This window comes from Mugil cephalus, chromosome 7 (genome assembly GCF_022458985.1).
Source record: "Mugil cephalus isolate CIBA_MC_2020 chromosome 7, CIBA_Mcephalus_1.1, whole genome shotgun sequence".
Taxonomy (NCBI): Eukaryota; Metazoa; Chordata; class Actinopteri; order Mugiliformes; family Mugilidae; genus Mugil; species Mugil cephalus.
Genome location: NC_061776.1, coordinates 26,998,997 through 27,026,560, shown reverse-complemented (window position 1 = coordinate 27,026,560; position 27,564 = coordinate 26,998,997). Strand labels below are relative to the sequence as shown.

The window sequence follows — 27,564 nt, the reverse complement described above, 5'->3', positions numbered from 1 at the left end:
ACTCTTTCAGTTAATGTATGTGACACCTGCAGACTCGTGCTGACTATGATATACCAGCTCCTGCTCATTAGCACCAAATCAGAAACAACACATGCCATTTCAGATGTTGCTGCTGAGAAGTCTCTGGATAACCCAGAGCTCCCTTTAAAACGCAGGCAGTTGGCTTCTGAAAATACCATCTGATTGAAATGTGTCTTCCGGGTGAAGTTGGGGCGAGGGCTGAGCCCCTGGTGTGCGTTCACGTGCATGTGAGCGTGCGCGTGTCCCCGTAATCGCCTACGGGACTGTAATGACCAATCAGCAGCCATTTCAACTCCTCAATTTGTGCGTGTGTTGGGGGAAGGGGAGGTGACCGCGGAGCAGGGGGGCTGGCAGAGCGAGGTCGAGGCTGCACGGGAGGGGGGAGAGAGAGAGAGAGAGAGAGAGGGAGGGAGGGAGAGAGAAGGAGAGCAGAGGCAGAGAGGGGACAGACTCTGAGAGGAGCAGTCGCTCTCCGTTACATCCGCTGTGAGCTGGTATTTGGAAAGCTCCATCCTCGGCATACGGCGGTAAGTGGCACTGGCTCTCAGCTGCTTTTACAGTCCCTACAGCGGTTTAGAACACCTGCAAAATGTTCCACAGTTTTATACATATTTTTACATGTTTGTGTCTTTGCTACAGTGGACAGAGTCATTATAATTTTGAAAATGCTAATTGTATTTAGTTGGCTTGGCTTGGTGTTGCGGAGCGCACGCAGGACTATCTTATGCCGTAAATTGAGGACATGTGTGGCACAGAGCCAGCAAGCAACTTTGTTTTTATATTTTTATATGAGGCTTTCATCGGAAGCTTTCAGTCTTAGGAACACTAAGATTTAGTTTTTTCCCTCCATTCCGTTACTAATAGTACTTGAAGTTGGAGTCTCGCTTGTGCGAAAGTTACCGTGAACCCGTCTTTAAAAATAGTCTATGTGACTTTGGACACTTTTTTCTACCAGAAGTGCATTTTCATTTTTGAGTATATTTAATAGATTCATATTACAGACCACAAACATTTAGGAACTCATTGTAACGGTGCCTTGTGGTAAGTCCTTTGCGCAAAAAAGAAAAAAAAGAAAACTGCTGCTATGGCCCGGACACGTGAAAATAACGTTCAATTTAAAATGTGTGCGTTTTTTCTTTGGGTCAAGTTTTTTTTTTCTTTTCTTTTTTGGTGGAAGTTTGATAATCCCTCAATCCCCCATCGTGGTAACATCTTAGTCGACTGCGATGCACTTAATGATGCGTGGCTGGTGAAAAAACTGTTTTAGTTCGTACAATATTCAATATTTAAGATTTGTCAAAAAACTCGAAACAGTGATGGCACGGTGTTAGACTTCTGTTTCCGTGTTTGTGATTTCTCAATGGAGAGGGAGAAAGATCTGCAGAGGGACTCAGAAAGAAAGAAGCAGAAAGAAGTGATGCTGATCCGTTCCGACTGATTTTCTTGTCTACAATGGTCTCTCTCTCTCTCTCTCTCTCTCTCTCTCTCTCTCTTTCATTTTGGTTATCTTGTTCCTTGTATATGGTTAAAATAGTCGGTTATGTAATTAAGAGTAAAATATTTCTATAAGTAAGTGTTTAAAATGACACCTCTTCCCTCACATCTCGTGTGTGGTAACATCAGTTAGATAACTCATTTTTTAACCTCTATCATTTTGGCCTACACAAAAACACAATTCAGTCAGTGCTTTCCTGCTTTGTGTTGTGTGTGTGAATTACTGTTCACTTGTGCCCTTTAATGCGCACTCCTGTCAGATTGGGATGCACACTGCTTTTAAATGTGAGTGCATTATCTCAGGCTGGACAGCATGGAAGGGAAGCGGTGGCAGGTTTGGGTCAAGCAAGCAGCAGCAGATCAGGCTGTTCAGTTCTGCATTCGACCTGCGCAGACAGCCAGTCGGATAGGGTTTACAACATCTGGGCAGTTGGGGTGGCAGCACTGTTGATAATAGAAAACAGAGAGAAACAATCAAAAAAAAACAAAACAAAACAAAAAAACAGGGCGTTCAAAAATCGGCTAGTGAAATTGCATTTTTTTGTATGGGAGCAGTAATTTATCTGAGTGAGTTACAATGACAATCACAATCTTAAGATTTTTTTTTTTTTTTTCTCGGTGCGTGTGTGATTTGATCCATCTATTTGTTTGTTGCTTTCAGTGTTTAGTCAGAACTGGTTGCTTATTTTAAACACCAACACTTATGAAAGTGCGGGAATACATTTCACAGCTTGTCTTTCTAACAAAACATACTGATGTTGCAAGATTCTAGCTATTAAATTAAGTCATTAATCATTTTCATTCTCCTCAACAGTGGTAGATAACTGCAGTGTGGAATCCTGTAAAGACCACTGGAATTCAAAGTCCTGGTTGTTAATTCAGACCCCCTCACTGAGAGCCTTTGATTTATCCTTGGTAGGAGTCTGGGGTTTCCCAGCATGCATGGAAGTGCCTTAGACGTGTACTTAGCACTGGCGTCCATCATTTGTATTACGTGGCCTGAGTCAGTGTTCGTGTTAGACATTCCTCACTGACTCAGATGTGACCTCTGTGTAGCCTAACAGTCCGTCACTTACAATTTTCAAAGCCAAAAGTAGGTTGCTAACTGGTCAGCACATAATAAGTTTATTGCAACTCTTAGATGGACTAACGATTCAAAAATCACATCCACTGCATCAAGCAGCCCTTTCTTTTAGCAGGCAGCAGTATGAATGTGTTCTGTAAGTCAACAATAGATTTTTGGTGGATGACACATTAAGAATTACATTTGTTCATAAATCTGCATGCATATCAAAATGTAGGAATATTGAGTATGATTGATATTATTTCTCTGCTAATTATGTGGTCAACTAAATGATGATGTGTTTACTCGATTGAAACCATAACCACCCTGGTGACATCTAAGTGGTTGATCTAAAGGTCTGTCCCACAGTACCAGCATGTACCACGATGTATTATTTGTGACCATAATTGTCAACTCTCAGAACTACAATAGGGGGCTTTGTTTCCCTAAGCGCAACGCAATGCTGTTTTTCAGACTGGATTCAAATCCCAGGGTGGTCTTGACCTTAGCCATAATGGTCTCAGATCTAAAGCTGACCGCAATGTGTTAGTGGTGGGCCTCGTTGAAAATAGGTGGTGACAAAACTGCTGTTGTGAACTCTGAGAGCTTACTGAGCTGTAGCACTCTTACAGCACAGATACGACAGGATAACAGAATGGGGGAAAATCCAAATTTGGCATGGTAGATGTTCTTCAGAATCCTCAAAGATAATGTTAGAAAACAGTAAAAATGGAAGAATAGATGTAAAAAATGAAAAGATAAAATATTAAATGAAATGCTTTGAAATGTTCAAGAAAAATGACACAATTAAACCGACACATGAAAAAAAAGGGTTTTCGTGCTTTTCATTCATATTTGTCCATCACTGCCGTGAATTAATCATCAACTTTGATGGAAAAATACAAATATTTTAACTCAAGGTCCATTTAGACCAATATGATGAGTGATGGATAAGAGGTTAAATATGCAGCACAATTGAGGATATAACCAATCAATAGAACACGGAAGCAGATACACTGCCAGTATAGGTTGTGGAGGCAGACCATTCAAAAACCATTCAGAATGACAAAAGCTCAATCACCTTCAGTCTTCAGCCTGGACACAGTCACAAGCAGACGGGCTTTGCAGTATGGAATCTATCAAACACTCAAAGGTTCAGAGAGATAACCTGAAGTCAGGCCGTTTGCATACAGTCACTATAAAACTGAGTGTTGCCATCAGCTAGGAGAGGGAGATTAATGTTTCTCCCCTTTGTTGTAGGTGAAACCCTCCTTCTGTGCTCTTACCAAACGGGAGGCGTTCTCTTTTTGGTTAAGGCAAACAAACATGGCACTGCATCAGTTTAGGCAAGAAGAGATAAAAGCACGTAATCCCCTGTATCAGTAGAACTCCGGATGGATTAGCAATGCTCCTGAGATGACCAGAAAAGCCTAAATGAACAAGTATTTTCGTGTGTCATTTCAAATTAGGACTTTGGCTAAATGCTGATATTTTTTCCTTAATTTTGTCAGCTATGCAGACAGGAGGGCTTTTCTCAGTTAATTCGTCCTTCAGAGAAATTATTGTACGTATGTTGGAAATGTTGTTTTTTAGAAGAATCAATATATATAAGCTACATTTGAATTATATCGTGTCTGAAATGAATATAGACAGAAATAAAAATCAAAATAAATAAAATCATCTGCTGTTGTCAATGTGCATCCTGTACAAATCCAGCTAATTGTCTGTGTTTGCTTCCTTAATGCACGCTCTTTGGGGAGTTCACCAGAGGGAGCTACTGTCTCTCCCAGGCAAAGAAATCTTTCTGGTTCAGCTGTTGTGTTCAGATATGAGCTGGAATTGATTGTCTTATTAAATGAGTATTAAAAAAACCCAGTACATGATGTCATCCGACAGCATAGGCACTCACACGCATTTAATAATAGAAACTCTAAATGCTAATGAGGCCCTGATACTGCTCTGTGTGCTAATGTACTCTAATGGCAGGCAACTGCCCTGACAATAGTCTTTGTATTTTGTGTGTGTGTTTAGAAAGTGATAACCCTGATCTGGTCCAGGTGCATCGTCAGGTACATTAAGTGGATTAAGTAGCAGGAGTGTGGCTGTGGAGAGGTGTGAGTGTTTGTCTCCTTTTGATCATCATTTTTCCATGGAGAGCACATTCCCCGCGCCCGGTTTTCCACTCAGTTAGCTGAACCAAACAATGGCCACGTCTGCTTTTCTAACCTTTAGACCTTGATCATCACAGCCATGCATAATCACATGGAAAGCATAAACCGAAGAATATTTCATACGTGGTGAGCATGGCTGTGATATAAAACAGCTGTAACAGTTTGTTATCATCACTACGTCGGCAACTCCAGGCAACAGCAGATCCCAAATTGGTGTGCATGTGAATAGCAGCAGCTTTTAACACAATGCAGAACGCATTCACATCAAAACAGTTTTCCTCTGACAGGTGTTCATCCGCATCTGCCTGGTAGAGAGACGCTAAATTGCTATTTGAAGACAACTTCAGCCTTCCTTGTTGCTGGCTTGACAGCTCTTCCAATTACAGCTCTCTGGGACCAATGCATTGTTTTTGCAAATACAGTAGATCTCTGTTCATCAAAGCTGGGTCAGAGAGAAGGAAGAGACGTGGCAGCATGTCGAAAATCTCAAGCCTGTGCTCTTCCACTTTGAATGTAATCAGATGAGAGGCTTTTTTTTATCCTATAGCAGCTTCCACGCTTTCTAATTAGTGTTTGATAGATAACCGGAGGTAACAGAAGGGAGAACTTTGTAGAAATCAAACACGGGCTGGAGAAAATCTGTGAAATGGGGTGATACTGGCACATGATCAGAACACATATAGTTTCGCTCATGAGCTTTGTCAGTTTCAAACTGATGCTACCTCACGACTGTAGGAGGGCAAAACCCATGAATATACAACTGGCTGCAAAACTGATCAGTTAAAATATTCCGCAGTAGCACTAATATTTAATCGTAGTATTGCTGATGAGAATAGAACGCTGTATTTTCAACAAACTGCGTGGATCACCTAATTTGATTTCATTCTTTCGTTTTTTATGTTAAAGATTTTATTTTGGAAAGAATGGGACAATGCACATTAATGAGCAGTACAATGTACATGTAAACATGCCAGATTATAGCCTGAAGGCTGGTTTCCATCTGCAGTCCCTTGGCAGGTTGGATGTAACTGTGAGCAGACAAATGGCAAAAAAGAGCACATTTAAAAAGAGCAACACATCCAATGTGAAAAATGTAGTACTGGTACAAAATATTAATCAAAGGAGAGAAAGAGAGAGGTTAATATTGACATAGTGATAAAGATACATGTGTGCACACGCTGTGCTATTATACATGATCACATATCTGATTAAGTCTAAGCCATGGCTCCAGATGGCCGTTAAAGGTCGCAAGGCTGGAGCTTTCCCTTATAGAAGAAGGGCTGTTCCACACAAACTTCCTCTGAAAGACAAACAAGGTTCTTCTAAGCGGAACCACACAGTCCCCATTTGTGACGGTTCTGGTGGATTGGGTAGTTCACCTGTATTTAATAAAAGTTGAAGCCATGCAAATTTTTATATATTAAGCAGGCAGAGGTGAATTTCCTAAAATGATCAGAACTGTTGCATTTAGTGTATTTTTTTTATCCAAAATTTTCAATGTTTTTTATAGATGTTTTTATTTTATTATGGGTTTATTACAGTCTTGAAGGAGTACGATCAAAAATCTACAAATAAAACTACGTAGTGCCTTTGAAATGGTTTGTTTGATTATCTAATTTTAAAGCAGTCAGAATGAATACCTCAAGGGAAAAAAATCACCTCAGATCAGTAGGATCCAAATTAGACACCAAAGAAATCAGAGAGTGCACTGTTCCAGCAGAGCTTCAGTGCTACGATGTTACAAGTTACAAATGTTACAAGCCTAAAGCTGCCATCCTTCATGTGAGAGAGAAAATTAAACGAGATATTTTTGTTGGTATATTCTTGTAGTCTTTGCTATGTTTATGTGATAAGTCACTGTCAACAGCCTCACATTTTAAATTCACACTGCGTCTGTTCCAAAAGCAGCACAGCCTTAAGAAGATGTGCTGCAGTTATTGAGATGCCATCATACATACGATTCCATGCATGTTCTACTAAACAACTTCAAAATTCTGGAAATGACAAGGAGAAATCTCGATGTGATGTGGCTTCATCTCAAACGGCACACAACAAGGTGGTGTTTAGATAACTTTTACACGGACACTTGAAAACCCTTGCTTTATATTCACCGACAGCACAATGTGGAGATGACTAGGGATATGATGACTGAATAGGAAGAATGTGCTGCCTTGCCTCTTAACCCGCATGTTTACCTACATCTTGTTTCACAGGCCATAAAAAGAGACGCACACACAAGGAAACTCTCGTCTCACATGTCTTGTTTGTGTGGTGTGAAGTGCTCCTCATCAACAGGCTTTGTCTGCTTTGATTGGAGGTCAAAGAAGAGGCAGGAGGGAGTGAGACAAAGCATACATGTTGGCTAAAAGAAGTTAAAAGACAATAGTTAATAGACTACCTCACAAACAGAGCACGCCTGTTGTTTATTGCACTTCCCTGTAGATTTCTTCAGGTGGTGTGGAGACGAGTTGAATGATAAGAACACAAAGACGGGGGTTAAGCTATTCCTTTTTTGATTATGGTTCACTTTCATTGGATTGGATTAAACTGGATAGGGTGTGCTGCTGTGATAAAACTGGATAATAAAAAGACTGCCTTTCAAAGAGAGCTTTTATTACTGTGTTCTGGATGGGCTGCCAATTTTTTTTTTCTACTTGTTTTCTGGCCCAGTTTTTAGTTTTAGTGTATTCCTCTGAGTAATTCTTTAAATAGACAATACTACATATGTTCCTCTCAGCAGTAGACATTGAACCATAAATCCTATTTGCGGTATATTAATTATTCCCTATTTTATTAAAGATGGGCTATTAATGATAATTTTTGATCATGTCTGAATGACATGCTGTCTCATTTGAGCTATAAGGGTAGTTGTTTTGCAGTTTTTGTAGTTATTTGAAAGTTTAGTGATGAGTGTGTGATGTTAGACTTAAGAGAACAACAGAGGACCACATAAAGCCAAGTGCTGTCCACTTGCCACGGCCTTGTGCACACCGTATACAGTACTTCTCTGTTAGATAAGGTACTGTACAGTATACTCTTCTTTTAACCACCACCCACGACCACAGCAGCGACCTGCTCCCTCACTGATCCTCATCCATCCATTTTCTATTCCCATTGATTGCAAGTGGGGCTGCTGGAGATGCGATGTTACCCCAGCAGACAGCGGCTACACAGTGGATGCACAGTGGACAGTAGCCAGGGTCACTTGACTGCTTAAAGCTCAAATCTGTGGCAGTATTTTCTACAGATACGCTGTGTGCGTCTTGACAGAGGACACAACATTTCTCAGGGAGATAAAAGTGACAGATGTTAGCGTTTGTGTGTCCCATTACCAGTAATTTATGGTATCTTTTTTCTGTGATGTTGTCACTCCTGCTTCTCATTAGCTCTTCAAACTCTGGTAATTTGTGAATGCTGGTGAATCATGGTGACAACTGGAGATACTCAGTGTGCTAGGAAAAACTTTAGAGTTAAGAAAACTCAACCAAACAAAAAAAAAAATTATATATATACATATATATATATACATATATATATATACTAATTCTTAAAAAAGCAACTATTCATGTTTTACATAATTTATGTGCACTCGCTCCAGTTTCCCCTGGACAGGTGAAGTTAATGTTAAAAGCTTCCCAAATAGTGATAATCCATCTAAAACCAAAGATGGACAGATGTCCACCACAAACGTCAGTCAGGTCAAAATATCACTCAACTTATTTTCACTCAACTTGAATGTGGCGACAGCTCTGCTGCTGATGGCAGAAACACTAGTCATTATTAGTGTACACTTTAAAATGAGCAAAATAATTTCATTCATTTTAACTTACTGCCCAATTTCCATCTTGGAATTGAACATAGGAAGCCAGCAGGAAAAAGCACCATTGCAGATGCTGGTTCCACTCACATTAGTTAACCCAGGGTAGAGCCTCTAAAGCATCAACCATACTGAGTAGTTTTAGAAAATGTATCTAAATTCATGAAAAACAAACAGTATGACATAACATTAGAACATTACCAAATGCAGTTTCCACGTGAAGCCCTCAAAAACAGTACAGAAGAGTAAAGAAGAGAAGACTGCTGCCTGCAGGATTTATTATAGAACTGTTCTCTGAGGCTTTGTTAGCTGTTGATAGGTACCTAATAACCCCGCAGCCTTTTACTTGATAGTGACTTAATACATATAATTCATTTCAGCTCACGTACATCTGATGGAACAGATTCTCCTGATTGAAGCGACACAGCTGACATTGTGTAGTGGACTCTGAGTAGTGTTTCTGAACCTGACCTACAATGCAGTCACTGCAGGACACAGCTTTCCATCATTAGCCGGTTATGAGGCTGAATGATCACCAGGGTTTCTGAAAATTGGTCAATTTTTGACGTGGCAGGAAGGATCGGCCTGGAAGTTGGAGCCAGCCCAACATTAATATTTGATGACGGTTTCTGGAGCAAGTCAATATTTTCCTCGCTAGACTCTTAAACTGTCTCCAAATTTGATTCATCCCTTGTCAGTGAAAATAAGATAAGAGGAAACCGCAGTGAGGACGAGCTTGTAATGTGTAGAAAAAGCTGATGAGATTGGGATGAGACAGCTGCGTCTTCCTGCTCAAGTAGGAAAATTAGAGTGGATGACTGGGCGGCATCTTTTAAGTCCATCTCAACTGGAGGATTTAAACCAAGCCTTGTCCTCCTTGTGTGTTTTACCACTGTCCTAACCATATCATTGCTCCTTACACACTCGTGTAAACACAGCAGTTTGAAGGAGTAGATGCTTACTCATTTGCATAGTAATGGCTTGCTACATTCCAGAGGAGAGTGTCAAAAGCATTGTCTCTGTGTATGTGTGTTCCTGCTGTGCCTCGGCTCTGTGGAAGTCATAAAACAGGGGTTCACATGATAAAATGTCCTTGTGAATGGAGGAACTGCAAACAGCACCACTACCACCACAGTAAACAGTCACACACAATAAGAAATCACACTTCTTTAAAGCCCTTTTTACTGGCAGGCCAAAGCATTTTCGCTACAGAGAGGTGGCTTTTTTGCAACCTTTTCAAATAAATGTAGTAATATTTTTTTTCCTTGCTTTCTTTCAGAGTCTTTGTTCTGCGAGCTTGTTTTTATGTGTGTGTCCAACAGAGCTAGTGCATCTTCAGTATAGTGTTTCTGAATTCAGTAATATGCTTAAAGAACATTTTATTCCGTTAGGGATATTATAACAAAATAGGAAAGTGTGGTTTAATGTTCTTGATGCATTTTCCTGCAAATATAACCACTACTTTTGGAATGTGGCATAGAAGATATACAATATGAATAACAATAGAGTGTTACATAAACATTACATAAATGCAACCAACAGCTGCATCAGAAAAATGTGACAAGTTTAGCTGGACAATCAGAAAGGAAATATGATATGCAGTGATCAGAAGTCAGAACCAGGTGCCCGGACACACAGTCCCAATTCTGAATTTCTCTCATTCTCTCTGTTCAGACCTTGCATTAACATCCATCCTGGGCAATTTGATGACATGTAGCCAGCTTTTAGTGCTTGTATTCACACATGGCATTAACATGCCTGATCTCAGTGTGCTAATAAACACAGACATCATCTGCATCTCAGCAGAATATTTTAACAGCTGATGGCTTTCATGAGTGATAATTCAGGAAATACACATGCAGCTCCTTATACATGATTACATGAGGACACAGTAGTTAATCACACGAGGACACGTTATTTAATGACAGAAGCATGCGCAGTATGCTTATGATCTACAAAATGCGATTTCAATGGGTCCTGAGGTTGTGCACACCTGTACTCTTCGTAGTACAGTGGGGCCGTATTCAGTCCAAAAATTAGTTATTAAGTTTCAACAGATTTAGAATGTCTAATTATGGAGGTGATTGCAGGGTTAGGGTTAGGGGACACTTTTTCAGTAAAACCTTTCAGTAATATATATATATCAATATTTAAAAGTTTTCCACTGTAGATGGGCAACATAAAATAATTTACTGCTTTAACCTCTCAGTTAAGTCTTTGGGTTTTGGACTTTTTGGTCAGTAATTAGATTCCTGTCTTTTTATAAGACTGTATATATTTGGAGTATACCCACCACAGAGGCCCCAGTGACGTAATTTCAGAGACTTTTTAGTCAATCATTCTCCATACTGTCTCCAGCTAAGAACTGAGTCTGGCTGTGTGTGATAAAGGCTGCTCATAGTGTGTCAGGACCCACATCTTCTTCAGTCCTGCCCCCTGCGTTACCAAAGAGCTTGTTGGTTACATAACATTGTAAATCCTAAAGTACCATCTGGTACCAACTAGACTATCCATCACTAATTGTTGCTGATACACATGGCAACAGTCATCACAACTCTCTGTATCTCTCACATACACACGCTGCATATACTATGTCTAACTCAAACTACAAATTGAGACGTAATAAACACAGGTATAAAACTTAAATTGGGTCTTGGATGGACTGGAAAAACCCACCTCCCCCCCCCCCCATTTGTCTTTCTCTCTTTCCTCTCTTGCTCTCTCTCTCCCTCTCTCTCTCTCTCTCTCTCTCTCACCACACACACACACACACACACACACACACACTTTTCGACATCTATTACCTCCCCTTTGTTAAGATTAAAGCAGCTCAGGTTGGATTAGTCTGGTTGGGACGTTGTAATTGCTGGGAATGGGTCACCCAATGAGTGCATGTGTGTTTATGTGTGTGTGTGCTGGGGTCAGGCATGGAGGGTAGGGATTACATGACCCACAATGTCCATGTCCTGTTGTGTGCTATGTCAGTTCCTGTGAACCATTCACTCCACTAAAAGCATGCTTTAAATGGCCCCAGTATGAGGCAGGGGATCTCAGAGCTTTAGATCCACTGTTTTATGTCCCATCAAAGCCTGCTCCTCAGTTAATATCCATTTACCATGCATTGTCCAAATTACTACTCATATATGTAGGTCATTGTATGACACAAACACACTTGAGAGCTTTTACATAAACAGTACATTCCCCAGATGCCTGTCACACACTCTTACCAGTGGTGAAAACAGAGTCTTTATTTCGTTAAGATTAATGCTAATTCTGTCACACTGTGTGTTTTTGTGTGTCAGATATGAACAGGGCTAAATAAAACCACAATCAAACACGTCTGGAGGATCATCCCATATTTCTGCCTTACAGCGAGGTGTCAGTGCCAGTTGACTGATTCAAGTCACTAACCTCGCTGTCACATTGTGCGCAACCCCATCAACAAGTTCATTGATTTCCTCAAACACAGAGTGACCTTAAGACCCGAGTTCAGAACTCTTCATGGTGAATGAACAGTGGTTCTATCAAGCATGAGCCAAGATTAGATGGATGTTTACTTAAGTTGTTCAAAGCTGCCACATTTCTACAGCTGAATTTGGAAGTAATGGTCTTACAGATGTGGTTAAGCTTTGAAGTAGCTATGTTTAAAGGTGTATTCATTGATTAGGGTGCCATCAAGGAAGCTTTCATATTTGACAACTGAACTCTTCTAGCAATCGAAAACGTCTGTGTGAGTAAAACGAGACAGATATTCCCCACCATGAATTCTGAATTTACGGGTCCACACATCTTTTTATTTCAGTCTTTTACTCATAATTTTTAAATGATGATGATGGTGATGATGATAAAATTATCGATATCCTGCCCACACATCGACTCAACTCGCTCTGCTCTGCCTCCACCAGTTACAAAGAAATGCTGGCTTATAAACTGTACTTATTCAGTTATTGATTTACTTATTCCAATTTTGTTTATCAAGGTCCTACCAGGCCGCTTTGTGGAGTAGTTGGCATGGCAATTTGCAGTCGTCATGATTTCACATTGTGTTTCTATAGCATACTCACTAAAATGAAACTCATCAGAAAAATAGAATCTAATATACCAAAAAATAAATAAATAAATTGTACAACGTGATACTTCTTCTTCTTTTGTTAGTCATCGTTATGGCACTGGAGATTTGTTGAATGTTTTTGAATAACTGCACTTCCATCTCAGCATATAACTGTTATTATTTTGGACAACAGGTCCACAACCAGCTGCTCAAATAAATACAATACAGTGAATAGTGTACAACATTGTTTGGAAACTAGGTTAAGAAAAAAAATATTTGGAAGGCGTAAAAGCTGTCAAATGGACAATCAGGACTAAACATTTTTTATTTTTTTACATTGTTTGAAAAGCATCTCAGCTTTACAACAGGGCAGTCTACTCAACCAATGCTGACAAAATCAAGTCCACGTTAGTAGCAGCATTCATACTGGCTGTGATCTCAGGTAGAACCAGATGCCTTAGCAGTTCATAATTTTGTTCAACCACAGGATGTATCTTTGGTTCTGTCTTACGCATTTACTGTAGGTTGTAACACCAATAGTGGTTGGTGATGACGATTTACCAGCTCAGGCTTGTCGATGAGTAACATGTAGCATGTCTCTGGTGATGTGCCGTGAGAAAAGAGTTCATGAGCTGTAAATTTACTATAAGTTTGTTATTTGTGTGTAAAACCATATATATTTATGCCTGTGTTACAGCAAAGAATCATAATTCTGACATTTAATAGAGACTGAATTTAAATAAGTCTCCATCCTTCTGTATCTGCAATGTAAATCCATTTATTGAAATAAATACAGTACAGCAGTACAGAATCATTGACACCGGTCAGCCAAAACAAATATAATCTGGAACCATGTCATACAAAATGAATGTAAATACCATTAATCAAGAGTTTCTTCTCTCTATGTGTACTGATGCTTTAATGACTTCATGGGCCGGTTAAACTTCTAAAAACAATGACACTTTTTTTCACAACTCTCTTCAACATCAAGAAGCCAATTCAGTGTTTCTATTTCGTAACTTGCACGTGACACATCACTATGTAATTATGGGTAATATAAAGTGGGTGGAATTATCCCCACAGACATAAATAATTTATAACACAATTTCTTTTAGATAGCTGAAGGAACATCAAAGATTTCGAAGTGCATCTAGGTGTACATCAAACTTAGAACGCCACACATTAAAGTGAAAGTACCTTTCGGTCAAAGTCATACTTCATCTATAATTGACAACTGTTTGAAGAAGTAGTATATAATCTTTTTTTGCAGTGCCTAAGTGTGTTTTCAAGTGTAGGAATGGTCTATCGCTGCCCCTTGTGGTGAAAGAGGAAAAACATATCAGGCAAAAAAGATGGGAGGGTGTTCTCACGAGACCACACTACTGAAACTGAGCTGAGAGTAGATGGTCTTTGTGTTTGTCCTGGGAGCAGGAGTGATGAGGAGAAGAGCTTCGATCACAGCAGGAGTGTTGAAAACAGATTCAGAATGTGATGTCATGGCTTGCATACAATCACACTAGATGCTCTCATGCACACAGATAATTTCTCCTTTGTGTTCAGTCTTTGTGTTATTGATGTGTTGACGTTATTGATCTCACCTTCATAACAAAGGGCTGTAATGCCTGACTGGTTGACGTGCTGAATATCTTGATGCAGTGAAACCTGGACACTCCTCTAAGCCTTACTATGACAACTACCAAAAAGCAGCATTTTTTTTTTTTTTTGCTGTTGCCTTGAAAGAAATGTAATTTAAATGTGTACTTACACACCATTCTGAATTGTTGTGGTCTGAGTTAATACTGAAAAATGTCTTGTCTCGGTAATCGCAAATATCCTCTGATTGTCAAAGTGAGAGAGATGATCAGCAATGGAGATGATCAGTAACAGTTAATATTTCAATGAGTGAAGCAGTATGGAGCATCTCTTTCTTAGCTCACCCTGGAAGTAGTGGAAGTGAACCAATAATGGAATTAATGGAGGTTTTAATGTGATGTAATGCGCCCTTTGCTGGCAATACTGGAGGTCACCAGTTCATGTAGGATAAATGTCAACCACTGATAGCATTTCAGTATCTGACTTTGGTATTTCCACCAAAGGCCACAATAAAAACTGTGATTTGACCAGTGTGAATATTTCAACTGTTATTTGGCCACTGATTATTCAGCATGTTAGATAGGGTATGGGCATCACCAGATGGGCAAGCTAATGTGTTCAACTTAACAGAGCTGACATCAACATCTACACAGCAAAAATATCTATTTCTTTCTTTCTTTCTCTTTAAATGAGTTGTTATGGTAAGGCCCAAAAGTCTTCCAAATAAATCCTCAAAGAAACTGGCAGACTATATTGACACTTTATTCCGTCATGGTGCCTCAGATATGTATTAATTTGAAGTTGGAGGTGGTGCCCATTAAATACAAAATTCACCCCCAGGGTTTGCACATTTTGGAAACATCTTCAGTTCCTAGCTATTTAAAGAAAGAGAGGTGAGCATCTTATAAACATTTCCGAGTTGAATGGGAACCGGTTGGCATGAGGCTGAAAACTACAGCACCCAAATATAGACCTCTGCTCACTCACAGAAAAAGTGATTGTTGACAAATATGACATGAAAAAAACTAAGATGAGATTTTGATGAGTTAAAACTAAATTGTGATAAAAAACTATGTTGCACTTTTCTCATTAACAGGATGAGACAAGTCTAGAATGGTATTGGAAATGATAAGATGTTTCTGAACATCAGATATTCAAATTATCTGATATCTTTGTATAAGCTGACTGACTTTCAGCATGTGTGTAACAGACATTAGGTCGGATAAGGGGCGTTTGCCTGATCTCAGGCAGTTCTTCTGGGGTTTTTGGCAGTATTGACTCTACTGGGTGTATTACTGCCCTCCTACAGGTTCTGATTATCTCAGGCAGTTGATGGTAGCATCAACACTGGCAAACTACCAATTAGGTGGGAATAATGTGCCATTTGAAGGCACATTATCGATTTTTATGCAGCCTTCATCACCGTAGGTAAGCTCACTTGTGAAGTTTAATATGTTGCATCTACTTTCCAAGTTGTTGTCTTGCACTACATTAAGTTATTCCCCTTTGCTGACTTTTTATATGCACCAGTAAAAAGTCAGCAAAGGGGAATAACGTAATTAACTTAATAATAGGTTAACTCTGAAGAACTGTCTTATAAAAACAGTAAATAAAAAAACAACAGCATGAAAACTGCTCAGAAAGCCGATTGCTTCTATGATCAACTGCTGAAAATCTATCTCCTGGCCAACTGCAGGTAATATCGCAGTTTCTCAAGGGGCAGCACGCACACTGGAGAGATTTTCACAAACAAGTCATTTTCCCCCAATGCTAGACCGAGCTGAGTGTCCAGTATATCAAGGTAACGGCTCTATGAGGCATGAATGGAAACTCCATCTTTATACACACATTGTTTAGATGCAACAAAAGCAAGCTTTGTTCTAGTAACTGAACATATGGTTAAAAGATAGTTTGTAGAGTACTGCTACGTGTATAGCTGTTTAGCATGTAAGTCAGCACACCAAGGCGAAAAGAAGTGCAGTAATAATCCGTATTAAAAAGGCAGGATTTATTTTTTTGTTGTATTTTTTACTCTGGTCCACCACTTTGCATTGCTTTAAACATTACACATATTCAACGTTGTCTTCAGAATTAATGCTGCTGATTGATGCCAGACTTAATTAATATTCTTACCTCAGAAGATGGTCATAAGGAGACGATGACAGAGTAATGAATTCCACACTCTGGACCCCAGTCAGTCATAGTCTGCCATCTTTCACCATGTGTGATGTAAACAAACAATGATGTTTGAAGCATCCGAGCCCTGCACAGTGTCCTCCTGTGTTTTTCAAACCTCACTTGCTGGCAAAATCAATCACTTAACTTAGTTGCTACTCACTGTGCCAAACTTTAATTGTCTGAGGTGGCTGTGCAGGAAAACAACATCATCCACAGGACCTGGTTTACTTGGACAGGCTGTTCTTGAGTCATACACAGCCAAGGAAAACACTATTCCACTGGCCTGCTTGATTATGAGATGGTGAATACATTTTATTTGCCTGTTATACATTTTTTTTCACAGGTTATCCGTGGCTTTGCCAACAGTGTGGACATTGTGCGGCATTTATTGTTAGGATTTTTAGTATAGAATAAGCACCCCAGTGTCTTTAGCATTTCCCCCGATGAAGGTGGAATGAATATGACTTAAGTACAAAATCTGTACATGATGTGATACAATATGTTTATACTAGCTTTGCTATTTTTTTTAATATCTTTTGGATAAATTGGACATGATGTAGAGCTTCAAATCACTGAGATGGATTGCTTGTCTTTAATATTGCATTATTGTGTAGCGTCATGGTATTATCTGTTACTAGTGTGTAATTTTAATGTCTTTGAAATTAATTTACAATGTTGATATGCTATTTAATATGACACATTTGACATTATTTTGATTTGTATGTACACACTCAGTCCAAGATAAGCTGTAGTAGCAGTTTTAGTATTTAGTCAACATAAAATAGTTGGAATTTAAAGAGATTTTTTTGAACGTTGGGTTGTTTTTGGGATCTAGGGTTACTGACGGGCTAGGAGGATTACTGACGGGCTAAGATGTCTTGACATATTCCCTCAGACTGAATACCTAACTAGACAACTGACTGACTAACAGACATGTATGTTAAGTGCTGATAATGTCTGGGATTGAGTGGTAGTGATATCATGTGGGCAACCAAAATGTTCCTCCCTTTGAAAACTTGTCGTCAAGTGTCTAAAGTCAAGGTGCAGCTTCTCCACATCATTTATGATTTATTCATAATGAGACTTTATATTCCCAAGGACCAGGGACTGGACTATCTGACAACAGTGTGTGTGCATGTGTGTCTGTAGGTGTTTGTCCATGACAGAGGGATAGACAGTGAGAGTGTGTGAGTTAAAACTGGACAGGCAGTGTGGATGCTACCTTCAGATAGCTGGGCTATTCTGATGGAAAGGGGTTGCTGGGTTTGTATTTCACACACACACACATACAGATGCAGAGAGAGACAGACAGAGACACACACAAGCTGCTCGGTGGCTGACATTCTCCTTTTTTCACCTCTAATTGGTCCCCTGGGAGTTGTCAGAGGTCTCAGTGGCTGTCTGCAACGTGGCAACACACACACACAAACACAAACACAAACACACGTGTGCGCTGGCATACACACTTGCGCAGCTATGCATCAGGAAAAGTAGGAAATGGAGTAAACAGAGGAGGAGAGGTGCTGTGATTGTCACCTGAAGGTCATGAACATTTATCACTGTTTGTAGAGACAAAAGAGGAGAGATTGGAGAGGAAATATCACATTGGCTTGAGCCTCTGTTCAGGACTGGGTGAGAAGGTTTATCATGTGTTCCGACTGCTTAAATAACTACGGTTTTCGGGCTATCAGCTCATACAGGCCACCCAGTTATAAAATGTGTAGGGGAAAAGACCACGGCATTGTGTGGCTGCAGCATACACATGAGATGTGTGGAGCTCTGTAGCAGATGGAAATGGGTGATTGCTGTTGTAACAGTTGGGCCAGAGTCTCCACATAACTGAATATAGCAGAACTGAAGGTTGCCATTTCGACACTGTATTTTGTGGTAGTATAATTTCAGCTCACTACACACGTGTCCAAAAATAGGTTGTACAAATGTGACGGTCAGTTCTCCCTTTTACTGAGACATGTCCATGAACGCCTCATACATCAGACTGGAAAAACATTAGGTGTCATGTCTCAACTAGAGATAAATCATTTATTTGGAATGCTGTCTGTGAACTGTTGATGCATACTCCAATATAGGGTGAAAGTACAACAGCATATCAAGGCACAAATAGCCAAACGGGTGAGCTTTCCTTAAATGAGAAACACTTCACACACACACACATAAACAGCAGAAATACTTTTTCCTCGCAATACATGCACCTCATACACAAAATATACATGCACACGGTCTTGCAGTTGTGTGTCTTCGTACATAAAACAAAATCAAGACACTTGTTTGATGTGAGAATTTTAATAAAGACTTGTGAAGTGACATGTTGGTCCAGAAACACAGTTTTAGTGCCAGGCTGTTTCCAGTCTGAAGGCCCACAGATAGTCTTATAGCCCAGTATGTCGATACTTGAACTCAGTTCTAATGTTCAAGTTGAGATTAGTTCAAGCGTGTAAATGGAGTCACAGGTTTGAAAATGCGCATTATCACCTTTGGGTAATCCACTCCAAACTGTCATGTCTCAAAGCAACTGAAAGACAGCTGAGACAACTGTTGACATAGATTGCTGTGACATGTTGCAAACTATGCATGATCTACAGTACCGTGTCAATTTGACACGGTTGCTATGGTATCCCAGAACCCTGGGCGGGATCCTATATCGTAGCCTGCCGTGCACCTAGAAATCTAACTATGTGTCATGGCAACACGGCCCATAATGGCTGTGACTGCATTGACCCCGAATGAGTGTTGAGTACCACGACACCTAAATCAACCTTCTAACACACCACACGTTACATGTGTGCTTGAATTGCCATTTATGGAACTCTTTTTAGTGGAAATCCATGCCAACAAGCAGTCATGTACATTCTGAAGCAATATTGTTGGTTTAAATTGCTTTTAAAAGTCTACTTTTATTAAACTGATTTTTGAATATACCTAATATTTACTTGTTTAAGCTCTATTTTTAGAAGCATTCTTAGCCGTGCATGCAGCGTTCAGAAAGATGGCTAAAGACTCATTCCCAAGTCCTCATTTAATCTTGGCGTGACTAATAACTGTATTATCTCTCCTCTTTGTTAACGTTCGGTTACTGCAATGGAAGCCTTTTGTAGGGATAAACCCTTTGAGCAGATGGTGCTAAAGATCAACAGCTGATAGATTTATATAACTGTCAAGAGTTTCACTGATACTTGTCCAGCAACACCCTGTCCACATGTTTAAAAGCTTGTCTGGATAAAAGAGAAAGAAAAGTATTCGGAAATGGATTATTACACACAACTAACCTGAATGAAAATAATCAGGTCTTTGAGTTTTTCCTGTATCTAGATCACAGTTTTATTTTTCTTAATACCACTTACTACTGGGTTGATTTTCATATGCTTGAAAAGGTGGATGCACTGAGAATTTTTGTGTGCCGCAATGTGAAATACACGCCCAAATAATAGTAGCTGGCCCCATCACTTTGGTTCACTGTCGACTTTTTTTATTTTTGAATGTTTTGTTTTTTGATGGAAAAATATTCAACGATTAAACAATGCGTCATGCCAGGATTTTTCTTTCTGGCACTGAAGGAATTTATCCTTTTCAAATGGGAAACAACATCAACCTAAATACTGGCAAGAGAAAAATGTCCCGGCTGTTTTTGTCATTGGTGGGATGCAGTGTCAAGCAAAAAAGGCTGAATAGAAACTTGGTTATCTGCTTATGTGAGAGTTAATCTGTAGTGATGACTTCGTGCTGGTTTCCCGTGAACTGGGTCGATACAACCATGCTTTTTAAGAACATTTTAATGAATGAACACACACTCACATACACACATGAATAACTAGGTGACAGGGGAAATCCCTTTGAACTGGAAAACTTGGAAGGCTTCAGCCTCTTTCAGTGGACGGTGATGGAGCAGTGAGGCTCATTAAAAATGAAGCAGAGGCATCCAGCCAGAATCAATCAGTCTCCTGTGTGTTCTTCACCTGACTCAATTAGAGCTTTTTTTTTTTTTTTTTATAAAAGTACTAACTTAACTAATGCTGTTCTAATGCTGTTCAGGCGGAGAGACAGAAAAAAAGTATTAGACAAGGCAAGATAGACAAAAGAAGAAATGAAGAGAATCCTCTGATCCTCAGCATGTTTAACATCTCAATCCAACTGTGTCACATTTGAACCTCATAACATCAGATGTTTCATATTTGATGAATCCATTTCTGAGACCTCTGTACCACACACATAATCAATACATACCGGAAAAATCTGCAATTTGATACTTCATCAGCCCCTTGGTGGATATATCCATGCTCTGTAGTCAGTAGCACACTTTTGTAGCCCTTTTCAAAATGACTGTTTTGATGGATTGACTTTCCTTTTTTTCTGTCATAGCAGAATTGTGTTGAAAAGCTGTGGATCAAATATGACACAGTGGATATATATGGTAATTTACTTTAGTAATTGCTGTAGTGCATTTCATGATACAATATGCATAAACCCTAACCCTAACCCTGCCACAAAGCCAATGTTTTAGTCGTTTGATGTGTTTTTTATTTTTTTTTACAATTAATAAACTGATCATTCATATTCCATATTGGTGGCTTATTGATTCAATATGTTTTAAAACAGTTATTTGTGATTTTTTACTTTAAATCTTTTTTTTGACAGTTAAATGACAAAGAAAGTCAGGAAAATAAAACACGCAATTGTTGTCCTTTATTTTATGTTATGTTATTATGTTATGTTTAAAATGAATGTGGTCAGTAAATCCCCATAAATGCCATAAATACGATAATATTTTTTTAAATTATTGTTTTTGGGATTTAGCTGCCATATAAACCCTTGTATTTCAAAAACCAGAATCTCCTGACTTTTATTTTATTTGTTAGGCTTGAAAAAGCGTTTGCACTTCAGAATATGAATAATCTTGTGGTATACTTAATTGAATGATATGACGTTTTATATGTGGTTTTGCCCTGTTCCACTAAAGCTGAAGATTGTGACTCACATTCTGTGATGGCTGATATTTAAATAGCTGCCGTTGCTTGTCAGGGCTGCACCCTAGTGCTGAAAATGTGAACTGATGTGGTGCATTATCCTTAAAGTAAAATCTCTGTAAGGCCAGTAGAAAATGCAGGTAATTAGGTGACAAGTCTGTGATTTTAATCTGTTCGATCACATTCATGCTTGCTTTCACCCAGACGAGCTCAAGAAGCCCTTTCTCACTCTTTATTGTCCAAATCTGTTTTTGAATATGAAAAATTAAGTGTGACACAGATGTGGTGTGAACAAAGTGTCACCATCAAAGCGATAAATTTGGTTACATTTTTGTGGAAGATGAAAGGGAAATGAAAGGAAGATTATTTTTCGTGTTGCAGCAACGCACTGACAGAGCTCTGTGTGGGAAGATAAAAGTACATTTCCTTTCAGTCTTGGAATTGCTGTGTAAGCTTTCCATCCAGATCTTTAAACATGTTTGGATTCATTGATTGCTCTTAAGTTCACAGAGGCAGTTTTGGGGACAGCTTTTAAAGACGCTACATCGCCCAAGTCAGTGGTTTTGAGAAGACCATTCTGTTATAGTGACTAGATGGTGCACTACAAACGCAAATAATATCACTAAAGCTGAGTGTATATTCCCCAACTTACATGTAATGTATGTTAATTCAGTCCCTAAAACACAGCGTGGCCCTTAAGGCAAAACATTTGCCCGGTTCTTCTGTAGAGGTCCGCAAAGGGTTGGAGCCTTTCCCAGCTGTCATTGGTAGAGGAGCTATACAAACTAGCACCACCTAGCGCCTTTCTAGTTTATCACAGGGATACCAAATGGAAAGACAAACAAGCATTCACACTCATATTTAGAATTATCAGCTAACCTCAAAGTATATCTCTGAACTGTGGAAGGAATCTAAAGCACCCGGAGAGAATCCATGCAGGCTCAGGGGAAACAACACCACTGTGACTTCATTTAAACTTGCAGTTACAATGCCACACACTGTAACACTCACAGATGAAGTGAATACCATCCATTATCTAGTTTGAGATTTATTAAAAAGCAAGTGAATAGTATGTTGTAGTCCACATTTTAAAAATGAGCTGGCAGGTTATGGGGCAGTGCAGAGGCGGCGATAATTGATGGCTACAATAAACTCCTTTCACATTTAACGTTGTCATTTCAATCCATTAATGAATATGTAAATGACCAATTAGTGGAGTTTTAAAGACAAGGGTATTAAAAAGTGGAGATGGATGGTGGTGAAGGACAACAGAAGCTTTAAAAAATCAGCTTTAGTTCCAGAGACGGACGATACGGGTGATGCAGACAGGACCTATTCAGTATTACCTCCATCACTACATATATCATCAGTGAAGTCACATTCATTCATGAATAATTCACTCCTTTCACTGTATAAACACACATCCTCATAAAAAGGGCCTTTTCAAGTCTTAGCCTTCAGTATTCAGAGATAGTGAAGATTACATGCCACTTATCTTTTATGTTTCTCAACCCTGTCTTCTCAGTATTTTGAGTAATGCACTCTGCTGTTATTACAGACTCTCTGTGGCATTTTCCGTGAATTTCCGCCTTTGTTGTGTTAATATGCCATGATAGGTCTGACTCTGTTGCTTTTGTTAAACATCTTTTTTCCATGTGTTAGTAATGACTGTATGGCTGGGTGATGGGAGCAGTGAATGCATTTATGTTCCGTCCTCTTTATTTCTGGCAGAAATAAATCTTTTCTCGCAGAGAGACGACTGCAGCAAATGGGGACATTTAATGTGTCGAGGAAAAGGAATAAAACATGTGAAAATTGTGGGGTTAGTTCATGAGCACTCTTTCAGTGCACTGAGTGCATCATCTTGCTTGAGTTTTCATTTTTATTGGAAGAGCTTTGGCAGTTTGATGCATTGTAACTCTGGCACAATTCAAATTATACAGCATTTGATTTGCCTCTGGGGTACTAAGCAACCCCTGCTCTTTCTGGAAGGCTTTTATTTTGAAATATTTGAGGATTGAAGTGTTTTGCGCACAGTACAAGCAAACAAGTATAAACCATCAACAATTTTAAGTGAGGGTATAAAGTGCAAAAGACAGATCATCCAGAAATGTATTACACACAAGTTGCCAAAGAGTTAGTGTTCTGCAGCAGTATGCAATGTTAAGAAGCTGTTTGTCCCAGTTTAACACAACTTGGTTTGCATACATATGTTTCCAAATCAATAATATCATATATACAAACCCATATCAAGAAGTTCAGGTGTCAAGAAATCAGTAAACTTATTAAGCATGAACTTGAGTGCTCCTCTGTTCAGCCCAGCATCATCTCCTTTTCTCTGCTTCTTTTACAGCTCCTACCGCCTGTCAATCAAAACCTAAAGGACTATGACTGATAGACCCATTTCCCACTTCAAAGTCACCCACCTGGGAAGATAGAACATTTGTGAACAGTACGTATTACATCTCCTTCACGAAGATGAGGACTAGCTTCCTGGCCATTGTATGGCTGTGCTTTGCCCTGTCCCTGGATGCGGTGTCATTGAATGGATGGAGGACAGACTCTGTAGATGGAGGGGAAACAGAATCAGCGATCAGAGGAGAGAAGCCACTTAAAAGAGTGAGACGAGGCTGGATGTGGAATCAGTTTTTCCTGCAGGAGGAATATACAGGCAGCGACTACCAGTACATTGGCAAGGTGAGAGCCCATGTTTTAACTACATTCAGGATGAGGTGTTCCCAAAAGATCTCACATACAGTTGTCTTCATTAGTTGGAAAGATGCCCAACAGTAATGTTTGTCTTTCTCATGTAAACCATGTAGCTTTATTAATTAGAATTTATGCGTTACGTTATTCACTCTTTAACACATACACTTACGCCATCTATACCTGAATGCATGATGAATTATCACTGCTGACCAGGTGTATCGATGTGAGTCTCCTCAATTTTGCTCTTAATACATAACTACATGCAACAGAAATAGTGCAAGACTTATTTTTAGCTTATGTAACTTTTGAATGAATAATACAATCCTTGTGTTGCAGATGATAAAGTAATGTAAATGATCTACCATTTTCCTACCCTACTCAAAACACTTAACAGTCACATGACTCATCTACCCACTCGTTCATAAGCACACACACAAGCTCTGGGAGCAACTTAGGGTTTAGCGTTTTGCTAAAGGATACTTCAGCACGTGGTCCATGTAGAAGGGATCGGACCATTAATCCTCTGGTTCCTGGACAGCCTGCTCTATCTGCTGGGCCATAGTTGAATAATTAAATTCATAAGCATTTCAAAAAAAACTGCTGAGTTCAATAAACTCTCAACTTTAGCAAATATAAACTCTTAGCTGGTAGCTGGTGTACCCAGCGTTATGTTGGCTAATGGGAGCAATCTTCAGCTAGATATTTCTGTGTAACTGATATTACTTCCTGCTGGTAGGCTAGGATTTACCTCAAGCATGATCATTGTCCTGTAACTGTCACTTGTTTCTGCACTGGCCGTTGGAGCTTATTTAGTAAATGAACAGCAGTTATTAAGTGTTACTTAATATGGCATGTTCAGAGTTACACTCAGCTCTTTGTGAGCTGTTGTGGTTTAAGGACAGCAGCACACTTGTTAAGTTTAGTCTCAATGCCTACACGGGACGTTTCCAGCCTCAGGTTGTTGTTGCCCTCATACAGTTCTGATTCTGATAGAGAGTTCCCTTTTGGATTGAGTTCATCTGACATTAACGAGTCTCTAGCAAATGCCCATATCCATTAATTGTCATTTTGTCAGGCATCCGTGCTCAAATGACAATATTCAAAACATGAAAAATAAAAAGTTGACATAATCTGAAAAAAAGTAAAAATAAAAAGTAACAGGCTTCACTGACACTGCTTTGGTCACTTAAATGGATATATCTGTAGCTAATCCATGCTAAAGTCATCACAACTAAAATGGAATCTTCTTGTGTAACCGTGGTCTCTGTCTGTCCAGGTTCATTTCTGAGTGGAAAGTGGACCCTTTCTTTAATGGATGATTATGGTGAACGGTGACTTTGACCTGTAGAAGAGCTTCTAAAATCAGCTCTAATGAGAATGTTCATTTTTATGTCCCAGTCGGTCCACTCTGTGAATTAACCATGGTGCACATAGATATAGTCTAAATGTGTGCCCTCAGATTTCAGCAGCACTGCACCAAATAGCTAAAGACTAAGTGGTGAACATGGTGTATTTAGCAACCTAATGAAAAAAGTACACCTTTACGTAGTGCTTTAAAGATTGTGTCTTCCAGTGTTGTTGCTGTTATCGTAAGCTGTTTTCTACATACAGCAGTAATGTAATCTAATTACATAAAACCTACTATTCTCAGAGGTGCTTTACTTTTGGCAGTGCAGAGTACACTGAGCACACAGTACGGTGAATATATACCATAGTTTATAGTTCAGACATGATTCAGTTGTGTGGTTTGCTGTGAAGCAGTGACTAGCAGCACGAGCACCATGAAAGACTTTCACAAAAAAAAAAGGAATTTCTAAAATTGTTGCAGTGTGATATTTTTTGCTCTTTCAAACTGTAAACATTGTGCAAGCACATTCAGGACGGAGGGACAGAGAGGCAGGAGAGGCACAAAAACAGAATGTGCATAATGTGACAGAAAATGTAGAGAATATATCAGGAAGGTGTGGAGTTTGCTCACTCCACATGCTGAGAGACATCTGTGTGTATGCAGTGACTCATGCGTTGCTAATATCAGAATCATACTGTTCAACTCTGGTGCCTCAATGCGCTCTCTCTCTCTCTCTCTCTCTCTCTCTCTCTCTCCCTCTCTCTCCCTCTCTCTCTCTCCCTGTCTCTCTCTCTCTCTCTCTCTCTCTCTCTCTCTCTCTGCTAATCTTCTGATTGGCATACGTTGCTCGACGCATTAGCTTGAAGTGTTCCCCATATAAAGGATGATATTTCAAAATCTTAACAGATTTATTTGGATCATTATGGAGGACAAGAGGGAACTGATTCCGTTTGAGTATGTTAAAACATGTTTTGCCTCACACTTCACTGACAACGTATGTAACACCCAAGTAAGGCTGATTGAGATCGTTGTAAAAGGGCCTGTGAACACCTCTCTGTTCTGTCTAAAGCAACATGGCAGTCACAGAGGCATGGACGGGAATACAGATTGTGCAGTGGTTAGGAGGCATAGCAAGATCTATACTTTCAATAATAAATGACATTGTTTACACAATTTCTGTATTGAAAATCAGACAAGAAGTGCTTCTGATTTATGAGGATTATATGTGGAAATTGATGTTACAGCTCAGATGGTGTGATGAGCATGTCAGGGAAGGAAGCCATTCTTCGCAAAATGGAACAAAACTGTGAGATTAAACCCTACCAAATAACGTAAAAAGAAATCTGATGAATGTTGGCCAGAGGAAATCTGATTTAGATGGGCTCCCTGCACACTGACCGTGGAAAATGGCGGGAGTGTGCTGATATGGGGCTATGTGTGTGTGTCAAAAAGTTGTAGGGGAGATGACATTTACAGCAGGCTAGGACTCAAATATAAAAAGAAAAGTACATTTTGTGCTAGGGTCCTTTTTTGCTTAGTTTGTCATTAAATTCAGTTCAGTTCACTCCAAAATATAAAAGCATACACATTATAGGAATAATATTAAGGTTTAAGCTGAGATGGTAAGCTTAGACTTCCACGTTTCCAAACTAGGACCTCAAATTCCCACTGGTAAAGGGTCAACTAAACCCAGACACTGGACTGACCACTCTCTCGGTGTGATCCATCCTGACTACTGTCATTCACAAATGAAGTGGTGTTATCTAACAGCATAGAAACAACACGCCATGTTGTGTGCTATTGCTAAGCATTAATTGTTTGTTTTTTTATTACATATGTGTCTCACATTCTGTTTACACTACGTGTCTCAGGTGATGTGCTATATATAAGCAATTGAATTGCTATCATATACATTTGCATTTTGTTGTGTAACAAAGCCACATAAAACACCAGAGCAATCAGAAAATTCAGTGCAGCATAACTCAGTCCTGAACCTTCAGGAAGCTCCAGTTACAAATCAGGGTAAAATAATCCCCCTCAGAACTTTGTCCAGACCAGGGGTGTCAAACTCATTTTAGTTCGGGGGCCACATTCAGTCCAGTTCCATCTCCAGTGGGCTGGACCAGTAAGACAGAACAAC

At 39.4% G+C, this 27,564-nt stretch overlaps 1 protein-coding gene across 1 annotated transcript in view; it reads left to right on the top strand.

Moving 5' to 3' along the window:
• Positions 1 to 417: 417 nt before the first annotated feature.
• Positions 418 to 27,564, top strand: part of cdh6 (cadherin 6) — a 63,684-nt gene continuing 36,537 nt past the window's right edge. Inside the window, exons 1-2 of the mRNA XM_047590334.1 lie at positions 418 to 548; positions 23,721 to 24,064. Coding sequence (XP_047446290.1) covers positions 23,846 to 24,064 — 219 coding nt within the window. The 5' untranslated portion in view covers positions 418 to 548; positions 23,721 to 23,845. The remainder of the gene's footprint in view (positions 549 to 23,720; positions 24,065 to 27,564) is intronic.